Genomic DNA, 14,950 nt, shown 5'->3' with positions numbered 1-14,950 from the left:
CTGAACTCTCTACAGATTTCTCCTTCTTAAAAAGAGCACAAGTCTTTTTTTTTTTTTTTTTTTTTTTTGACTCTCTTGTCATTTTGGCTTGGAAATGAAGTAGGGCGGTTTCATCCTTCATCTCAACAAATGTCCATTGCACTATCCTTAGGTATAATAGATAAGGACTTGTCAGGGATGCTTTAAGTCCCAAAATACTGCAGGGATCGAATGAATCCTCGAAAGAGGTGAGGTCTGGGATTCTGAGCCCTTGTACACCCAGGAGCACAGTAGTCTGGACACGAGAGGGACGCGGTGGCGTCTGTCTCCACGTCTCTGAGAAGAGCCTTCACCAATCCCTAAGATTAATCCGAGAAAAAGCAAACCAGGCTCAGGGCTGCAAAGACTGAGAGCCCTGCTCTCAGGTCCTCCTCTACCTGGATCGCAGAATCAAGGCTGCTCAGCCAGGGCGTCGTTTGTGTCTGAAGAGCCTAGGGATGGGGACAGCTGCAGCCACGCTTCCCTCGGACAAAAGAGTGGGGATTTCTCGGATCTTTCTGGGAGCTTTGAGTGTGAAAAGTGTCCTCCGGCCCAGCACACGTTGTGAGAAAGGGATGAAAGAAGGGGCGAGAGGTGGGGACGGAGCCTCCCGGTGAGACTGGCGCAGCTGGGGAAGTGAGCTCCGAGTTTAGCATCTCCCGGGACCTCAGACAGGTGGAGAAAGGCACCTCGGCCCACCCGGGTCCCAGGTCTGAGCTGTACCTGGGCACTGGCTTCCTTCTCCGCGACGCCGGGGGGCCGGGGAGCCTGCGGCCTCCGCCCCCGCCCCTGAGGCCGCAGGTCCCCAGCCCCGCCCAGCCCCGCCCCGCCCTGGGCTCTGGGCTCCGCCGGGCGCCGGCCGAGCGGCGGGTGCCCAGGTCTTCCGCGGCCAGGAGGATGGCCAAGGTCCCGGTGCTGGAAGACGCCTTCCTGCAGGCGCAGTCTACGCCCCAAGTTTCCCCTGAGGCCCCGGAGGAGTGCTGCGTGCAGCTCCTGGGCAAGGGCTCGCTCATTTACCCCGGGGAAAGGGTGTACCTGGCGGCTGAAGCGCAGCCCGGGGGCGCCCTGGGCAGCGCGGAGACAGGGGAAGACCCGGAGCTGCCGGCGGGAGTTAAATCAGGTGAGTGCTCCGGCCCCGCGCGGCGTGTGGCTGGGAAGCGGGTGAAGTCTAAGAAGGGCATCCAGTAATAAAAGTAAACACACCACAAACATAACAGACATGTACAACATTCAAGTACAGATTTTTGTGTTTTCCCCAGGAAAATGTCAACTAAAAATTAACTCTAAGGGATTTTGCGTAGTTCTCTTCTCATCACCACCCCCCCACCCCGCCCCTTAGATCACCCCGTTTGACGCCAGGGTACATTTAGAGACTACTTAATTGATTTTCAATTCTGATTTTCTTTATCATCCTTTCAACTTGCAATCAGAAATGCATTTGAGCAATGGTAACTTTTCCTCTGAAGAAGAGGATGGAGAGAGTCACGACAGCAAAACCAAAGCAGCCGATCTACACCTCTCTCAGAAAAAAACCATCACGCAAATGATGAAGGATAAAAAGAAGCAGACTCAGCTCACCCTGCAGTGGTAAGACTCCCAAAAGGGTACCTTTCAGCACCTGTTGAGTCTTAAAAGTCAGTATCTTTAAAAAAAAAAAAAAAATCTTCAGAATCCGCTTTTTTCAATTTGATTTTCCCTCAGACTTTTCAGGGAAATGCCAATAAGAAATTTATCCTTTTTTCCCCCACTGAATATTTGGAGTGGAGATGTATTCTGGTATTAATGAAAAATGATATGCAGTACAAAACCCCATCACTTTGTTCATTATTGACCCAAACTATAATTTTGTCAAATGTCAGCGATAATGAATGTTTTTATGTCTTTTTGCATAACATACAATCAATTTGACCTTTAGATATCTGTTATGTGGTAGTTTTGTGTTTATAAAACATGATTCTTTACGACTTATGAGGAGGAAGGATCTTAATATTCTTTATCCATATGAGGGCAAATTAACAATTGTGTATTGGTCATTTGGTGAAGTATGTTTGAATTAGAAGACATAGAAAAATCAGTTAAAATGTTACTAATAACTTAAATAAATGTTCAACTATTTTTATAACACCTGCGAATTGGATTTTGTGGAAAATCTTTCAGAACCAAGAGTATGCCAGTTGGTTTTCTACGTACAGAGAGCATTTTGTAATATTATCTAAAAGGAAGAGAGATCTAAAGTAAAAACTCTAAGCTTTCCCATATACTATGAAGAAATAAGATAAAAATTTCCTCCTGAATTTCAAATCACAAGCAAGTAATTAAAAAGGTCTATTTACTGATAAGTTGTATACAATGTTTATATGTAAAGTATGATCTAAACCTTAGAAAAATACAGTAGAAAAAATAGTATCTAAGAAACTACCACAAAAATTATTAAATTTTATTTTCAGTTATTTGGGTTACAATTCACATGTACTAAATTTTTGTACTATATACTTAAACCTTTTCAAATATTTGAAATATGAACTGAATATTCTTCTAAGGTTATGACTTAACTGTTGAAGTTGATGTCAGACTTACTGGTTAAAAATACACTGGAGCAGTAAATGCTTGAGTTAATTATCTGGAATATTTGGGATACAACTCTTTTATTAGGATAATTGGAGCAGAAGTGTTGATTAAAGATACATTTTGGAAAGCTGTTGAGTGATCACTTCCAGTTTTTCAGTTCAAATCAACTTAGTGGAAACAAACTCTTTTTTAAAATTTTATAAATATAATTGGTTTATAATTAAGGGAAGAAATATCATACCCCAAATTAACATTGTACTCATGGCTAGGATTATTTTGAAGATAATGACAATGCCTACAAAAATATCAAAATGGCAGAAAAGTTGACATTTCATACCTGCCATTAAAATACAATCTTTAAATAGTTGAATGTTTTCTTAGTGATTTTCATATTTTTTGAAACTATAAAATTCTGTAATTTTTGTTTGAATTTTTCATACCCTTTCCTGTAAAACAATCTAATGTATATTTTTTAAAAAATGAAATGAATTAATTATATTTGGAGAATTTCCCCTTAAGATTGTGTAGATTATTAGGGAGGTTAAAAATTACAACTGAAAAATAAAGTGAAAAATTTGGCTGAGTAACTCCAGTTTTCAACCAACCATTAGCCAGGAGTTTGGTTTCATGCATGCAAATTTTACTGGGGTTTGGTTCTTTTTTCCTTTCTCCATGGAAAAATGGACATCTGATGCTTTACATCTGATGAACTTCTCTTTTAGCTTTTATCTTCTGTGTCTTGGGAATCTGTTAAATCAGAGATCTTGGATAGTTGAACTCACTTTTAATCTGAAAGTGTACTCTTTATTGCATTGTTCCTATATAGGAATAATTATAATTTTGCTATACATAAAATGGGTATACACAAATTTTGGTCAAAATCACCTACTAAATTATTAGCCAAACTGGGAATACAATCTACAAGTTCTGAGTTCTTGAATGCTATGCAGATATTTGTAGCAAATATGTATTATCACATTTGTTATATTATATTTATTATATTATCACTTTTAATTGCAATTGTAGACATTCAAATTAAATGGAATTATGTCTAAATTTTCAAAATTTGCATAATTATGTTTATAACAGAGTTGAATTTATATATGTCAGTTTGGAAATGTCTTTAGAGACATACATGTTGTTTTAAGTGTATGCTACGGTTTAGGTTGTTACAGTACTGATCACAGCAAAAGGCAGAGGAGGAGAAATAGATCAGTACCATTTCGGACTTAAGTGATGTGAGTTTATTCTGAAGTATTTTGCAAATAAATGTATCATCATGCTTCCCTAACCATTTAGGGTTCAGAACTATTTTGTGAATGAAAGTCAGAGATTGTAGGTATTTGCTGGCCTAAAACCGGGCAGCCCGTTAGGGCTTAGAACATCCTCTTAAAAAAAATGTCATCTTCAATTTCACCATTCCTGTTTTTACCTCACAGGGCAAACCATAATGAATAGGGAGGATTTCCATAGAAGTAGGACTTGTTCTTTGGGATATAGACCAGGGAGGAGTGGTATTATGTTCACCATGGTATTTTAACTGCACTAACAGGTGTTCACTGGGGCTGTTGCTCTTCTAACATTAGTTCTTGTGATCTGACTTTTAATAATATCCAGAATAAAACAAATCTACCTGGGTCCACTCATGAACTCATTTATATAGAGTTTGTATTCAAAGCAGTCATTAGACTAATGTAAAAGGGGAAAGGAAAGGAGAAATAATGGAAAGGTTGGACCCAATTTTTTGCCTTTTCTTTTTTTTAGGCTTGAAGAGAATTACATCGTATGTGAGGGAGTCTGCCTTCCACGGTGTATCCTTTATGCACACTATTTAGATTTCTGCAGGAAAGAGAAATTGGAGCCAGCCTGTGCAGCCACCTTTGGAAAGGTAAATGACATGTATTGGCTACACTACTTAACAACTAAAGTCATGTTAGGTAGACAGTGTACAAACACGTTCATCTGAGCAAGTTTTCATGTAGAATATTCAGAAATTTCTCTCATGAGCATAAATGAAATTTCTTACGGGTGTATTTGAAACTACTATGTGATTTGTCTTGCTTTTACCTACTATAGGTTTTACCTTGAACTACTTTATGCTTTGAATATTAGAACCCTGGCTATCAGAAGACTTCATGTGACATTAAAGGCATCTCCTTTTGAGGAGTAACATTTCCCTTCAAAGAGGAATGTATTAAGAAGTATGGTAATGGCCTGTACTGAGAAGCGAAATTAAGTAGAAGTGACAAGTATCTTGTGGATGCAATTGGTGGTTGTGGTTTTTGTTTCGCTGGTTCAAGTATATGGTTGTTGTGGTTTTTTTTAAAGATGTTATTTATTTGACACACAGAGAGAGAGATCACAAGTAGGCAGAGAGGCAGGCAGAGAGAGAGGGGGAAGCAGGCTCCCCGCTGAGCAGAGAGCCTGATGTGGGGCTCGATCCCAGGACCCTGGGATCATGACCTGAGCCAAAGGCAGAGGCTTTAACCCACTGAGCCACCCAGGTGCCCCCAAGTATATGGGTTTTTAATAAATTTTTACTTTCTTTCGTTAAGAGTTCCCTTGATTCTCCACTTCACTCTGAGTATGAATACACCCCCAAACTCCAAGACGTTGTGAGAGGATTGATTAAATATTGCTCAGTTAAACACATTCCTTTCTGCCCAACCTATATGGTTAGGATGGGAATCTATAGAGTTGGCATTACTCTATTTATATATGTTGGCCTTATTTCGAGAACCGGGAAACAATATCAGTCTCTTAGGAAAACCTTGTTCTTTGAGATTCTTCTTATGCTCGGCTGTCTTAAGAAACCGAGGATAGCGCAGAAAAAAACGTAGGAAGCTTAAGCTTCAAAGATGGCATCTCATGTAAACTGAAATCCAAATTTTAACCTGTAGAGGGACTCATTGTCCAGGAAATAATGAATGCTATAGTCTGGCTTCTCAGTTTTTGAAAATAAAATAATATAAAAAATAAAATAATTAATAATAAATAAATAATAATAATAATAAAATATAAAATAATTTATACATTTAATATGAAAACCTATCTGCTTGTGGGAGTCAGTGTGATATGCTGCATGGTAATCTCATGATTTCGGTTCTGGCCTAGACAGTGACTAATTTGTTGTCAGACCTTCTGAAAGCACTTCACCTTTTCGAAACTCAGTTCACTCACTGCCTAAAATGAGGAAGTTGTGTAAGGCAATTTCTAATGTCCACGTTAGCACAGCTGTTTAATGAGTCCAACTTATGGCGGTCTTAACTGTTTGGGGAGTCATGGAGCCCCTTGAGAATCTGATTAGAACCACAGAACCAGTCCTCAAGAAGTGAACATTTATAAGAACTTTGCCATGGAGCCCTTAGGATATCCCACAATTTCCTGTTTCCAATAGAAAAGATTTCATTTTTTAATTGCTAATGCCAATTTTTAGCAAATTTTAGAGAAAGGAACATAGAGAAGAAAACATTTAAAACACTGCTGTGGAGATCTGGTAAGGTAAAGAACATTTCCTGTGTTCTGGCAGGGTTGGAGATGGAGATATAATTGTGGCAAGCCTCTGGATAAAATTATTATAAAGATACTCAAATTTTTCTTTTAAGTACATAAATAAAGTAACAGTTGCTTTGGTAGTCACGTTAAGCAAAATCAGATACTGGCATGATTCACCCTGGAAATTGAGACAAGAGCAGTGAAATAATCTCATCAGAAAAGTATCTTCCTGCCTCCGATAATATATTATTGCTTATCAATATGGTATATGTACGATGTTACTTCTTCCAGACTAAATATACTCAAAGTTTAACATTTACTTTCTCTAATTAATTGGTTACAAATTGCTTGCAATAGAACCACATACTTCCTAAAAACTAAAGTGATTGACTTTCCTTTCAGACAATTCGCCAGAAATTTCCCCTCTTGACAACTCGGCGACTTGGAACCAGAGGCCATTCAAAGTAAGACCCGCTGATGAGCATGTATCAGTGATATGTGATACCTGTATGTGAGGACTGACACATGGAAAATTAAGGATTGTCTTTATCAGTGAGTGGAAGCAGGTATTCTCTTCTTGATGAAGCAGATTTTCGCCAATTGTAAGAACTAAGAAGAGAAAAAAGTGGATTTTAGAATGACGTTTAAAAAGCAAAATTTATACTGGAAATTGTAATACATCCTTGTTTCTGATGAAATAATGTAAATGAACCATGGTCATAATCTTAAGGCCACGACTGAAGGCGTCGGTGTCCTGAAAGGAGAGTGCCCATAGCTAAGGAAGTGGCCAGATGGAACCCACAGCACTCCCAAAGGCAAGGCCAAAGCCAGGGGTTGAAGCATGATTTGGGTTCTTTCTCTAGGTTTCTTTTCCAAGTAATGACTTCTTAACATCCTCTTCTCTTCCCTTCAAGACAAATGATCTGCACAAATGACTTCTTTGGTCATCTCTTCATGTAGATAGAAACATAAAGTAAGATCTCTCTCTTGATAGCTTCAGCTTTTCTTTTCTCTTGTGGCCATCTCGGTAGGACCCCCAGTTTTAGGTTCTCATTCGTCCATGATTGCCTCTGCCCTCTGTGTTTTCAGTGTTGCCTCTCCTTCTGCCTACAAGCATATTCGCGTCTCTTCCAGTTAATAAAAATAAAATCATCTCAAACCTGCTAGACTCTTCACACTTGCTCTGTTATTTTGCTTCTTGTTGCTGTTCCTTGAAAGAGCAACTCTGCTCACTTCCCTTACCAGTGATCCCATGCCTTTGTCCTACTGCCTGTCTTTACTGGAAGAGAAACTCCATGGCTCATTTTTACCATTAGTCATCTTCCTTGGCACCCATCTAGCGTGTGAACCTGCTGACAGAGCCTTCTCGAGATAAATCAGTGTATGAAGTGTCTCCCAGGGTTTCCCTGTCACAACACTGATAACTCCTCTTCCATCTTTTGCTATTCATTTGCTAGCTCACGCAGCATCTTCTCCTGTCCTAACATCTAGTTCAGCATTGCCGGATGGAATACAACACAGCCACGTATTTATTTCAAACGTTCCTAGTAGCCACATTGGAAAAAGTACAAAGGAAAAGATCTTATTTGATTTTAATGTTTCATGTAATCCAGTATATCTGAAATGCTGTCATTTCCCCAAGTAATCAAAATGGAAAACATTTGAGATATTTTATGCTCTTTTTTTTCTCTGCTAAGCGTTTGAGCTCCAGGCTGTATTTTATACCGAGCGCACATCTCCATTCAGATTAGTCCCGTTTCAGGGGGTCAGTACTCACGTGTGTCGAGGAGCCGCCCTGTGGGGTAGCTCAGCCTTAGTCACTTGCCAGAAAGAATAAATCTCACTTTATGAATTCTCTTCAACGGGTCTCTCTCCATTCTCACTTTCATAATCTGGCCTTCACTCTGTTTTTCCAGTCCACTCAATACAACTCTTGAAATCAACCTTCTGAAACTTTTAGCAGCTCATGGCAGATTTTTCTCACCTTGACATTCAAGGTCCATTATGGTTTAGTCACAAGCCATTTGCCTACCTTACCACCTGCTTCTCACTTCTCAGCATGGAACCTGTGTTCCCATCAAATTAGGGCCAGTACCCTCTGCCTCTTCCTCAGATGTCATTCGTTTGTTTACGCTGTCTTCCTCCATGGAAAATTCCCTTTCCCTTGCAGGTATGTTGAAAGCTTACCCATTGAAAAGAATGCCTCATGAACTCCCTCTTCTTTTGAATTTTTACTTATCTCTTGATTTCTCCCCCCCAGGTATAAATTTATTTATTTATTTATTTATTTATTATTATTTTTTTAAAATTTTTTATTTTTTATAAACATATATTTTTATCCCCAGGGGTACAGGTCTGTGAATCACCAGGTTTACACACGTCACAGCACTCACCAAAGCACATACCCTCCCCAATGTCCATAATCCCACCCCCTTCTCCCAACCTCCCTCTCCCCAGCAACCCTCAGTTTGTTTTGTGAGATTAAGAGTCACTTATGGTTTGTCTCCCTCCCAATTCCATCTTGTTTCATTGGTTCTTCTTCTACCCACTTAAGCCCCCATGTTGCATCACCACTTCCTTATATCAGGGAGATCATATGATTTCTTTTTTTAAAATTAATTTATTTTTTAAATTTCTTTTCAGAAATTAAATGAATTAACAGAAATTAAATGAATTAACATAATTCATTTTTTATGCACTGTACCCAGTGCTCCATGCCATATGTAACCTCCATAATACCTACCACCTGGCTCCCCCAACCTCCCACACCCCCGCCCCTTCAAAAGCCTCAGATTGTTTTTCAGAGTCCATAGTCTCTCATGGTTCATCTCCCCTTCCAATTTCCCTCAACTGTACGCTCCCTCTCTGTGCCCTCAGAGCAGTTCATTCTACCTATCTTAATGTGAAATTAACTTATCTCTTCCCCCTCAAAAGATACTATTTTGTGGATAGAGACTTTGTTTCATTCACTTTCATAACCTTTGTGTGGTCGGCTACATAACAGATGATCGATGAATATTTATTTAACTGATTCCTATTAATGTTAACAACCTGTGGTCTGAGAAGAAGTGATAAAATGCCAGATTGAAAACCACTAAGTAAGTTCTTCCCTTCTAACCAAGTCAGGACTTGTCTTTCAAAGTTCAATCAGTTTAACTGGCTGATTTCTAATGAATTTGACTCCTACTGACTTGTGTAGGTGGAGGAAAGATCAGATAGTGTTTGACGTAGGTAAGTAGTAGGAAAAGAGCCAAAGCAATGCAGAGAAATCCTCTTTATGGGTCTGCAGGAGGACAGGCAGGCAGGCTGCAGAGAAAGCCAATTAATCCTAGAAGGAGCCTTCAGGATTAGGGATGAATCATTAACCGTGTCCACTGTGACACTCTGAGGCTCCAGCGTTTAGGTTTACGTAACAATATGTGGTAACTTCAGGCAATTTATCTGACATCTAAGAGCAGATGTGCCCAAGAGGGAAGCATTAATAATTTGAATTTTTTCCTACCTTCCTGATATGCCATTTGCTTTTTGTAGCTTGCTTATTATATTCATGGTATTTTGATATCCTGGGGAAAAGGCATTTTCCATAGGGAAACTGAGGATGTTGAATGATACAGTGAGATGGAGAGTTTGTGTATCTTGCAATTGACAATGTTTTGATGTAATTATTCTTAGCCAGATAGTTTTCCCATCTTTATTTATTTCTAAGAGTTGCCTAGAGTTAGGAGCATGAAGTTTAGAGTTGGGCAATTCTGAACTTTTATTCTATTACTCCCATGTATAGTCCCTGTGTGACACCAGATGAATTGTTCAGTTTTTCATCAGTAAAGATGGTATACAGTGTCCGTATCACAGGTTTGTTGTGAGAATTAAATGAGTAAAGTATAGGAATGGGTGGAGAAATGAATATGCTTTCAACCTGACTGTCCTTGATAATATGAAACTATCCCAAAATCAGCAATGCAATTAAAAGTTACTATTTATCGAGCACTGCACACACATACACACAAGCACACTCACAACCACACACTCTCAAATCCTTACAGTGACAATACAAGATGGAATTACCGTATTTTACAAATGAGAAGACTAGTTCAAAGGTGATTGACTTGTCTGAAGCCACACACATGCTGTAAAATAACAATGTTGGCATTTAAGTCAAAGTTTATCTGACTCTAAAGTTTGTGCTTTGTAAACTAGTAAATCCTACTTCCCCCCTCATATCAGCCATATCAAGAAAATAATTATTTAATTGAATTTTTGATTTTTTTAAATTTTATTTTTTGCCTAATCTGTTTTAAAAACTTACTAATGTATCAGATTCTTCTGATTCTTTCAGAATCTTTTAGATTCTTTTTTAAAGATTTTATTTATTTATTTGAAGGAAAGAGAGAAAAAGCGTACGAATATAGGGCAGGGGAAGAGGCTGAAGCCAGTTCCCCTGTGAGCAGGAAGCCCTATACAGGGCTGACCCCAGAACCCTGGGAACCTGGACCCTGACCTGAGCAGAAGGCATTCGCTCAACCGACTGAGCCACCCAAGCTCTCCTAAACAGCTAATATTTTCTGAAGCCTTAATCATAAGGCACTTTAAATTATTTTATATTTATTTAGAGATATTTATGTTTTATATAAAAACAAATGTGTGGCACAACCACAAATTTACTTTTTTTTTTTTTTTGAAGATTTTATTTATTTATTTGACACAGAGAGAGAGATCACAAGTAGGCAGAGAGGCAGGCAGGGAGAGAGAAAGGGAAGCAGGCTCTCTGCTGAGCAGAGAGCCCGATGCGGGGCTCGATCCCAGACCTGAGCCGAAGGCAGAGGCTTTAACCCAGTGAGCCACCCAGGCGCCCCCACACATTTACTTTTTGCTTTTAATTTTTGTCCTGAACATTTCTCTATGTTGGTATATTATCTTTATAGTCATCATTTCTAATGACTAGTTAATATCTCAAAAGTTTAATATTTTTGTGTCCATAGAAATATAAAAATATAAAAAAAATAAAAAATATTTTATGTCTATAGTAATATGAGTTGGTGAAACTGAATGAAGAAGTAAGAATATTTTGGAGAAAGAGGAATTTATAATTTCTCCAAATTTTACCATTATTTTCAAAACTTATTTTATTGCAGTAGTGTTTATGATATCACTAGATATTTATTGAATTGTTTTAAAAAATAAATACATTTAGTATTGATTTATTTTTACTTCTGTGGATCATATATTAAAATATAATAATATACAGCTGCCTAATGATTGTTATTTAAAAACATAAGCTCTCAATTTTTGCCCAAATGTCATAGAATAACTAGAGTATGTCCAGTCATTTCATTTGAGTCCTTCAAACAGAATTTATTTTAGATCATGATTAACTCAAAAGATTCTTCTATATTCTGGGCAAAAGATAGCATCATTGTTTCTAAAACTGTCCTTGGATACCTTTAGGGTTCATCAAACCTCTTCAAATTTTATTCCCTGTATAAAATCTGGTAGTTGGGGAAACACTGTTCTTTGTGAGGAAGAGATTGATTAGTAGGATCTAAAAAACAGGAGTGAATTTTGTATCTGTTTTCAGGTTCTGTTTCTCTAAGTTCTGACATAACTGAGTATTAAAATGATTGGTCCTCACTCCCCACCTTTCTGCACATGCTGCTACTTCCCCTCATGAAAGTGAAAGATGAAAAAGTTTAACTAAATAAAATGAAGCAAAAATTTACTGAACCAAAAGAAGAGATAAAATATATAAAACATACATTAAAAACAAACTAAACACCCTGGGGAACCTGGGTGGCTCAGTCATTAGGTGTCTGCCTTGGGCTCAGGTCATGATCCCAGCATCTTGGGATGGAGCCACATATCTGGCTCCCTGCTCTCCCTCTCCAGCTCTCCTTTGCTGGTGTTCCCTCTCTTGATATTGCCCTCTATCATAAATAAATAAAAACTAAAAAAAAAAAAAAGAAATAAAATAAAAACAAACAAAAAATCCAAATGGACAGAATCACTAGGTAGATACCACAGATCACCAGATATCACGCAATGTCAAAATTAGAAACAATTAAAAATTGAATAATTGTTTCCAGGGGCCTGTCTCATGTTCTACATAAGAAGCCATTGCTGCCTTTGGTTGTGGGGGGAGAGGCTTGGGCAGAGAAGGTCTTTAAAAGTTAACACCTGAGTGAACCTTGGGGACAAGGTCAGTGAGTTTACAGAGACAAAGCTCTGCTCTCTGTCCCTTCCTTCACAGTCACCATCCCCTCCCTGCCAAGAAGCCTCAGTGGCAGACTCCACACATTCTCAATACCAAGATAAAAACTCACTTTGCTTTTGAGTTTTTTGAGTTTTTTGTTGTTTTCTCTTTGATTTACTAACAATGCCAAAATATACATTTGATTTTTTTTTTTTCTGTGCAGTATTTTTGAAATCTGGGTTTTGAAAAAGTAACTGAAACAAAATCAGATAGGCACTAAAGAGTAACTAATGAAAAGTAATTTTTGCCTATCATGTCATGAATGGATTATATCAATAATCAATCCATTGATATTTTTATCAGTGTATAAAGCATGGTGCTAAAGTTTTTAAGATACAAACAGTGGAATCAAAAATTTTTCACTATTAATATTCATTTATTTAATGAGCATTTTGTTCAGTATCGGTGCTGACTAGGCCCCAGGGACATAGTGATGAAGAAAGAAGACCTGTTTCTCACCCTTGCTCAGAAAAGCTCAGAAGAATAAGGGAGAACACAGTGGAGACCACCATGTAGATTTCATGTACACAGTAGACTGTTTGATTTGAAGTTACATTTTAATTTCTTGTAGACTTTGATCAGTTGAATCTTGGTTTTCAGACATGATGGACAAAAGCTATTATCTTATTTATTAGTAGTGATTTAGTGGGTTAATAAAACTGATACGGCAGCTGCTCTTATCATAGTAAGTTATTGCAAGTCCCTGAACAGCTTAATCCCATCATTTCCTTATCAGTGATCATTTGTGTAGTGTAAACTAACATCGGGGCTACTAGCTCAGTGGAAACATATGTTTCAGGAATTCTATATAATGACTGAACTAGAAAAGAAAAACTATAGGGGCAAGTAGAAATTTATCAGCAAATGAAGAAAAGTGTTAGACACAATGTAAATACTTTAGTAGTAAGAGCGGCAATAATTTCATTTGTCCTATTAAAAATTTTTTATATTTTATAACATGTTCACCTCAAAATGCAGACATTCAAAACAAATTAATAAATCTTTATTGCTCAAATGTAAATGGTATCTGTCATTTGAAATAAGGCTAAGGGCAATTGACACAAATGAATGAACACAATTTATTAGATAATCACAAAGATCTTTGCATTTTTAAAAAAGATTTTATTTATTTTACATAGAGAGATTGAATGAGATAGAAAGACAGAGAGCAAACACAAGCAGAGGGAATGGCCTGCAGGGGAGAAGCAGGCTCCCCCTAAGCAAGGGGCTCAGGATCCCAGGATCATGACTTGAGCCAAAGGCTGCCCCTTAACTGACTGAGCCATCCAGGCGCCCCACAAAGATCCTTGTATTATGCAAATTTTCTGAGAGAAATAAGCTAGTCATACCCAGGATTTTTAAACATTTATCACATATCCTTTTAAATAAAATTGGATACGAATCATATATAGAGAAAAAACTGAAATGTTTGGAAATTTTTATTCAGAGTAACCCACAGAATCAGCATTGGGTAGCAGTATATAAATTAAAATAACCAGCTAGCACACACTTGTGCAACCCTTACCTTTTATTTGACATGCACCAACCATATGTCTTTGTTGTACTGGAATATTTCTGGCAAATATTTCCTAGCAAGATTTATTTTAGGGGAATATATTAACAGTAAAATCATGTTGTAAAATGTTCGGCTTGAGATGAAAAATCCATGTATGCTTTGCATGAAATTACTCCCCCTGGTTTTATGAGGTTTACCTTTAGCTGTTAGGAAGACAGAGCTGCTCATTTATTATCTCTTCTCTGTTCTCAAAGACATTAAATCATCACTCAAGTGATAACATGTATCTAGTAGACTAAAAGGAAGGTTAAGGGAGAAAGATTATTTATTTTATAGGTTCCAGAAGAAACTAGATATGAAAGTGCTAAAGCATTACAGTGGTCATTGCGAAATATTAAGATTTATATTCCTGGCCATAGTCTTTCTGCTTAAATACACTGATTTCATGTCCTTTGTACATATTGTTTAGCTATACCACCCTTGTTTGACCCCAGTATTTTACTGGTGACGTAGGAATGCTTGATATGACGAGGCCATTATTGAAACTGTTGGCTATAAGGGAATCTGTGTTTTATAAGTGTCTAAATTTCTAGCAGGAGACATTGATTCATCTTTCAATAAGCGAGGATTTTTCTATACAGTAATTTCTAAGGAGAGTATCAATGAAGGAAAAGATCCAGTTCCTTTCCTCTAAACCTTATAGTTTAGTGGGACAGCTAAGCCATGTAGAGACACACCAGTGGTATGAGGTATAAAGCTACATAGGATAAATGACCAAGAGAGGAGAGGAGCTTAAAGGACAGAGAGATTAGATTTGTCTGAGAAACCAGGCAAGCTTCATGCATTAAAGCTATGCCTTGGGGTGTAAGTTAAGAAACCATGACAGAAAGGAAGAAGGGCATTCCCAATGAAGAATTCAATCAAGTAAGGGTGCCAAGGTGAGAAAACACATGATTTGTGGAGAGCAAGTAATTGTGACAATAATAGATTAGTTTAAACAGTGCTCATGGTAGGGTTAAAGGAGTTAGTATATTTCTTATATTTAACCTATAAAAAGGTTAAAGGAGTTAGTATATTTCTAACACCATGTTAGACAAGAAATTCTT

At 37.7% G+C, this 14,950-nt stretch overlaps 1 protein-coding gene across 2 annotated transcripts in view; it reads left to right on the top strand.

Annotated features, from left to right (window-relative positions):
• The first annotated feature begins 890 nt into the window (after nucleotides 1–890).
• RFX6 (regulatory factor X6) overlaps nucleotides 891–14,950 on the top strand; it is a 61,371-nt gene continuing 47,311 nt past the window's right edge. For both annotated transcript variants that reach the window (XM_082730409.1, XM_082730408.1), the window contains exons 1-4: nucleotides 891–1,138; nucleotides 1,449–1,605; nucleotides 4,351–4,474; nucleotides 6,484–6,545. In XM_082730409.1, the coding sequence (XP_082586535.1) occupies nucleotides 916–1,138; nucleotides 1,449–1,605; nucleotides 4,351–4,474; nucleotides 6,484–6,545 (566 nt within the window). In that variant the 5' untranslated portion in view covers nucleotides 891–915. The remainder of the gene's footprint in view (nucleotides 1,139–1,448; nucleotides 1,606–4,350; nucleotides 4,475–6,483; nucleotides 6,546–14,950) is intronic.

This window comes from Mustela nivalis (assembly GCF_964662115.1).
Source record: "Mustela nivalis genome assembly, chromosome: 5".
Classification (NCBI taxonomy): Eukaryota; Metazoa; Chordata; class Mammalia; order Carnivora; family Mustelidae; genus Mustela; species Mustela nivalis.
Note: the sequence above shows the minus strand (reverse complement) of the source record. Positions and strands in the feature narration are given on the sequence as shown.